The sequence below is a fragment of the Carcharodon carcharias genome, chromosome 31, assembly GCF_017639515.1.
Source record: "Carcharodon carcharias isolate sCarCar2 chromosome 31, sCarCar2.pri, whole genome shotgun sequence".
NCBI classification, from domain to species: Eukaryota; Metazoa; Chordata; class Chondrichthyes; order Lamniformes; family Lamnidae; genus Carcharodon; species Carcharodon carcharias.
The window spans coordinates 6,967,944-6,975,102 of record NC_054497.1 but is presented as its reverse complement, the minus strand read 5'-3'; the positions used below and the strand labels follow the sequence as shown (position 1 = coordinate 6,975,102).

Genomic DNA, 7,159 nt, shown 5'->3' with positions numbered 1-7,159 from the left:
AGCTGCATAAAGAACCAGTCCCTAATGTTCCAAAGTACAAAAAATCCCACAAGCCATCTCAAAGACCCTAGCGGGATTAGTTTTAGGGTGAATAGATAAACTCATAATAAAACCATAGAATGGTTACAACAGAGATTAAGCAATTAATTCATTAGGATTAAGGAGCGGTGTCAAGCACTCCTGCAGTTGAAGCTACCTCACGCCACTGCAGCAGTTTTTTAGCAGGAGTTTTACTGTGAATCTACCACACACAATAATAGATCTGATATCATGAGCTAACACTTTTCTTTAGAATTTTCTTAGGATTTGGGCAATGCAGACAAGGCCGCATTTATTGCTCATTAGTCACCCTGAAAAGATGCCAGCGACGACTCCTTGAACTCCGTTGTCTTTGTGGTGATGATGTTAGTTACGAAATTAACCCAGCAACGTTGAAGGAACGGCAATTTATATGACCAAGCAGGATAATGTGCTACTCAGAGGGAACCTGGGAAATGTTGGCATTCCCCATGGCATTGTCCTGCTCAGTGGTTGATGTCATGGGTCTAAGGTGGTGGGTTGAAGTTAAGCTTGCTGAATTTTGGCAGTACAAACTGTAGACAGCACATAACCCCAGGATATTGAATGCATTGGCAGGGGCGCAGAAGATTGCTTTCTTCTTTAGCTTCTTGACTGTTGCGACTGCAAACGTGTGGTAAGCATTCTATTATACTCCTGACTTGAGTCTTGTCAATGCTGAGGGTCAGGAAGTGAGCCATTTATCACATGATCCCAGTTCCTGTTCTTTCCAGTAATCAGTTTTGATACAGTTGGCCCAGTCAAACATCTGGTCAATGGAGGCATCCCTGGATGCTGATAGTGGACACATCAACCATAGCAATGCCATTAAAGGTTGTCGGGAGGTGGTCATTGCCTGGCATTCTGTAACACAAATGTTATCTGTCACTTGTCAACCCAAATAAAAATGAAGTTCTCAAGAAGATATTGGACACGAAACATTAACTCTGTTCCTCTCTCCACAGATGCTGCTAGACCTGCTGAGCTTTTCCAGCATTTCCTACGTTTATTTCAGATTTCCAGCATCCAGAGATTTTTGTTACTTGTCATCCCAAGATGTTGTCTAGAGACTGCTGTGGGCTGGCATGGGCTACTTTATTATTGAAGGACTTGTGAAAGGAGCCCAAGATTATAAGCAGTCTCATCCCTGTCCCTACAACAAAACGTAATTGATGTAGTAGCCAAAATTATTTTAGCCGAGGAACTTTGACAGTGATGTTCAGACTGGTCACCAACAATCACAACCATCAGTGTGTGCGTAAATTATGATTCCAGTCACAGAAGAACATTCATACTAACCTCAGTTTGTTAAGATTTGTTAAATGTTGCCTTGATCTTGGGGGCAATCACTCTCACCTCTCCTCTTGTATCTTTGTGCCCATTGTCTGGATCAAGGCTGAGACAAGGTTTGGAGTCATTTGGTCCCACTGGAACTGAGATGAAGTATTTTGGTGAGTAGATAGTGCTTGATGGCACTTTTAGCAACTCCTGTCACTTCACTGATGATTGGCAGGAGACTAGTAACCTGGGAATTGGCTAATTTAGATTATTCCTGTTTTTTATCAATATGAAATACATGGGTAATATTCCACATTGCTGGATAGATGCCAGTGTCATGGCTGCACAGCATGAATTACATGCTTGAAGAGTGATATGGGGATCTAGTTCTCACGCACAGGTCCGTAGCACAATACCCAGGATATTGCCAAGGTCCACAGCCTGTTCCTTAGTAGAGTGAACCAAATTGGCTAGGCATTGCTGCTCATGATGATGATGACCTTGAGAGAAGGTCATTCACTTCTGGCTGAAAACACTTGAGGTTGAAGAATTTTCATCTCTCGCACTCACATGCTGAGTCACCATGCTGAGTCTTGGGTGGTTCATGGAGCCTCTTCCTTGTTAGTTGCCCAATTGTCTATCATCATTCATGACTGGATATGCTGGTACAATAACTCTTCTCTGATCCATTAATTGTAGGGATGTTTAACCAGCTCTTTTTGATGCTGAGTGAAGCTACAACATAGGGCTAGCTGCATGCTAAATCAGTGCCTCATTCTGAGGTGTTGGGCCTGGCATATCATTGGATGGTCAGTTTTAGGATGCTAATCTATCAGCACAATTGGGGTGAATATCATACAATGGAAGATTGAAGTTGCCCAGCTCATGCTCTCCTTGCCTTGGTTGAAATAGTGTGATTATCAGTATCCAGTTAGGAATCCTCACCTCAGTGGAACTTGTCTATATTTGGAAACCCGCGAGGATGAGACGAGGATTCGTCCAGGTCTATTTTCCTCCACGCTGAAGATCCCTTGGTGAGAACCTCCACACATCTACTGGAGCTAGCGATCCATCCTCGCATGAGGGAGAGCCAGAACTACGTTAAAACCCTGCAAACTTTATCCTTTTAATAAAGATTTTTTCTTCAACCGTCCATCCCTGCAGGGGCCCTATTTGTTTGTTGTTTGTGTGCGTGCGCACATGCTGGGGAATTTTAAAAATAAGATAATTACACTTCCAGGTTATAAATTGTATGTTAACCAGTTCTTGCAACTTGTCTTAAAAGGAAGATTCATTTTACAATAAATCAATCACTCGAGTTTATTGAAAGAAGCCTGCTTAAAATCTCTTTTATTCTGGGTCCAACAGTAGCAAAGGTAAATAATTGGTCAGTTTGTTAAGTGAATTAAACACTTACACTAATGGTACAACCTGTGTAGTAGTGGGGCTAGATAAACTGCACTCCTCCCAATCCGGTCTTAACAGTGAGCATGACTATATAAAGCTGTCGTTTTACACGTCTGAGACATTGGTCCCAACTTGGGACACCAGCGGGAGTTTTACTGTGAATCTACCACTCGCAATAATAGATCTGATAGTACTTGAGCTAACACTTTTCTTAAAATTCTCAGGATGTGGGCAATGCAGACAAGGCTGCAATAATTGTTCATCTTTGGTAAGGGAGACGTTTCAGGCTCAACTGAGTTGGGACTGCCTGAACCTTGTCCTCATCCAAGGCCTCAGTCTTGTCAATATATTTTGCCATATTTCTCTTCGTGGTTTGTTTCACAGTAGCCATTTTAAGGGAGTGGTTTGCTAGGGATTCATGAATAACCATGTATTATGGAACTGGAGTCATATGTAAAACATGTATAGGGGTGGCAGGCTCTCTATGCCTTGTAGGGGGATCAATTAACCAGCTTTGAAGACAATGTAGCATGATTTCATGATCAATAAATCTGGTAATCTCTGGACTAACATTAAAAGAATGAATTCGCAATTTGCCATGCTGGTACTTGTTCATGACCTCTGTGTTGCTAGTCTGAAATCATAGCCAGTAGACTACTCATGCAGCTAAAATGGAAAATGTGTTTTATTGTTCACACATGGCCCACGACCTTGATGAGCACATTCACGAAGAAGCCTCTAACTTTTATTGCTTCCATGTCCCAAACTTCATCCAACAAAGGTTAATCTTCGTGTGAACTGCCCCAAAGTGGCAGGTATTGATATCGGAGAGAAATTATAATAAGTCTTATAAGAAATTATAAAAAGTCTTAAATACAAAAAGCCTAAAGAACTAGTCCAAGCAGATCAGCAAATTGAGAAAAAGCACAAAGGTTTCAACGGTAGCTCAGAACCAAAATGGCCCGAGCATTCAGAACCACATTGCACAGTCAAAACAGAAGGTCTGTTGGTTCAATTCTTAGTCTGATCGCAGCCAGCACATCAAGTGGGCTACTATTATTGGCAACGTCACTCAAAAATGGTGAATAAAAACAGCTAGGGTGCTTGCTCCTCATTGCTATACAGCACCTCTGCTGAAGAGTGTACCATGCATGCCTAAACAAGATGGAGCCCAAACATGATGTTTCTTGTCCTGCCATGGTCAAACATCATCTATGCTCACATATGAAGAATAGCTACTTAGACAAGGGACCAGGAAACTGCTAACAGCTGAGTAATAATCTCCCTCCTGCCCCTCCACCAAAGTCAGGGAAGAAGAGGCAAAAATAGAAAGCAGAACACAAGTTTTCTTCCGTTTCTTTCAGCTGGCTTAACTGGTTTTATGGTGAATGTGATTCTCTGTGTTGCACAGTCCTTGTAAATCGATTATTAAAAGCATTTTTGGCATCAAGAACAGAGCCAGGATAGGGATAAAATTAAACTGATGCTGCTTATTGAAGCTTGATCGGTGCCACTGAGTTACATTCAATAAATATGTTGCAGGAGAAATTTCAGGAAGATTGTTTAACCAAAAAAGACAATTGGTGCTCACTAGAATACAAGAACATGACTGTTTAATAACAAGTTAACACTTTTATTTCTCAAGATACAAAAATCGTTGCTCAAAAAACATATGGTTATATAGAAATATATAGTACAAAGTCATACTTGCGTGAAATACCAAATAAATTCCACACGGACTGGCTTCATGTCAGTGAATAAGAAAATGACGACCATCGTACCCATGCCATAAAGAACACTGCAATTGAAAACTTGGGATGTGGTTGAATGGTGGAATTTCAAATAGTTTAGTAGGTAAATGCACCAGCTGATGTAGCACCAAATCAAAACAGACCAGGGAGACCTGAGTTTTGATCCTTGGTTTATTTTGTTGGCCAATTTAGCAAGAATAGAAATGAGAATATTGAGACTTGGGTGTTGGCGGAGGTAAATTTGCCCAGGTTTGTTTTGCTGATCGCTATCTGTTGATAAATCCCAGTTGGAATTCCATACCTGGATGCCAGGTGATGAAAGGTCAAGTTTAACTGGGATGGGTGTTCATTCTTGAGCAGCCCAACATGAATCACTGCCCACACAACACACACAAAGACCAATTACTTGGGGAGGTACCAGAATGGTGCCGATGATTGGAACTGTATCCTGAACCACTGGCTACAGAAAAGGCGGAATCAGGAGATAAACACATTTGATAACCATTCCTCTTCCAATCCAATAAGAGATCCATTATCAAGTTCCTTCTAAAGCCAAAACAACACAAATTGAATGCAGCCTCAGCACTTTCCCACCAGTGGAAAAGCTGGCTACAGAGAGAGCTGATCCCACAGATTGGCTGTCCAAAAAAATTCCGTTTGCCAACTAGTTCAAGGGCAAATTATGACCCGGGTTTCACTGGCTGTTACTGCGAAAGATTCTGATGGGACAGCGAGCTTAAAAAATATAACTACGAGAAAAAGCATGCCACCTGGGGAATATTTAAAGCTGAATTCTAATGGTTTTTCCTGCTCCACATACACACACCAGGTGGTTTACTGGTACACCCAGAAGAATGGGCATGGTTTACTTTTATTGGTTAGAGAACATAACACAATGTATCGCAGTGCCTCAACCGAGTTCCCAATTTCAAGTGCAACTTCTCAATCCTCACTCGACTCTTACTCTCCTCCGTAAGCTAATCATGAACACACATGCTGCACCCATTGGTGCATCCTACCCTCAAACCCTATAAGCTGCCTTCAACTCCAGCTGCCTAACAAGCACAAAGGAGATGGTCAGCAGCACGTAGCAATGTATCAAATGATTGGAATGGGAGAAAATCTTCCAGCTTATCAAAATAGATTCAAATATCCCTGAAGCTACTGAACAAAGTACTGATGCAGTGGACAATTTCGTCGAATTGGCCTGGCAGATCTAAGAAAGATTTCTAAGAATAACACAAAAATACACCACCTCATTAACACTTAATTTCACCCATTCATTCAGATCATGTGCACTTCAATCAATCCACTGGTCAGTAATTCAACTAATGAAGTAGGTATCAAAAATATCTCTCAGCTTTTTGTAACAGCGGTAGATTTGGCACATTGGTAACCCAAAGGTCATCCTTTAGTGTACAAAACAATGTCTCATCTGCAATGGCATATTTTGTAAAACAGCCAATGAATCATTCACAATTTGTGATCTATCACAAGGCTTCTGAAAATTCAGCACTCTTTATTCGAACATTTTCTTCCTTTGCCCATTCCTCCCTTTCCCCAAAGGTCTGACAAACCGTATTTAGGGTTAAAAAACCGCACACTTGCTTTTGATATAGAGGTTCCTGAGTTACTTCAGATGCTGAGTTTAAGAAGTCAGGCCTTGAAAGGGTACCTACTCAATTTGAAAGATGTTCACAACTAGGAGATAAAAGCAAACCTGCAGCTTAGAATTTCACATTTAATAAGCTTCTCTCCACGTGGCAGTAACATGTGGTCAGTGGGCAGAAAAAATTAGTTTCTGAATCCTGTGAAGAAACCTTTCCATTCATTTATTTTAAAAACAGCCTCGCCCCACGCATCCCCCAACACCTCCTGGTTTCTTGCTCCTGTAATCACCAGGTCGGGGGTCCAAATCGCATCATCACTTTCTCCTGGTCACCAAGGTCCTTCTGCACTTTTTTCCGCATGTAGAATATAGGGCAGTCCCGACTGATGAGAAAACAGGAAAAAGACAAAAAGGATGTTACGTAGAATTTACAGCAGATAGGCCATTTGGCCCAATGGGTTCCTGCCAGCATTTATACTCCATCAAGCCTCTTCTCACCCCTACTTCATCTAACCATATTAATATATCCTTCTATTCCTTTCTCCCTTCTGTATTTGTCTAGCTTCCCCTTAAATCCATTTATGCTATTCCCTGTGATAGCAAATTTCACATTCCCAACATTCTTTGGGTGAGATGTTATTAGGGACAACATGCTGATGGTCTTTAGTTTTCACCACAAGTGGAAAAATCCAGCCTTTTGTTCTGTAGAAATTCAGCAAATGTGCTGGAATGACAAAAATGGCAGGGATCCTTAGCAATAAAGGGGCAAACTACTGAATGTCACATAAGGCCTTGTGACGTTTCCTCTCTGTCCATCCTGCTCAGCACCAAACCATTTTTCAACTACTCCAAACTAACTCTTGTGCCAAAAGAAAAAAGATCAGCTACAGAGGAAATAATAACATCCAATTTTCACTGCTTCTCTTTATAAAGCAATGATTCCATGGGCACCAGCAGCTCCAGTGCCTCAATGAATTAGCCACTGCTCCAACAGCAAGTGTCTGTAGGTTATTTGATCAGCTATGATTGTGTACTGTACCAGTATAGGTGCAGCCAG

General features: G+C 41.4%; 1 protein-coding gene across 6 annotated transcripts in view; it reads right to left on the bottom strand.

Moving 5' to 3' along the window:
* Positions 1-4,338: 4,338 nt before the first annotated feature.
* pold1 (polymerase (DNA directed), delta 1, catalytic subunit) overlaps positions 4,339-7,159 on the bottom strand; it is a 115,083-nt gene continuing 112,262 nt past the window's right edge. For all 6 annotated transcript variants that reach the window (XM_041178008.1, XM_041178009.1, XM_041178011.1 and 3 more), the window contains one exon: positions 4,339-6,485. In XM_041178008.1, the coding sequence (XP_041033942.1) occupies positions 6,389-6,485 (97 nt within the window). In that variant the 3' untranslated portion in view covers positions 4,339-6,388. The remainder of the gene's footprint in view (positions 6,486-7,159) is intronic.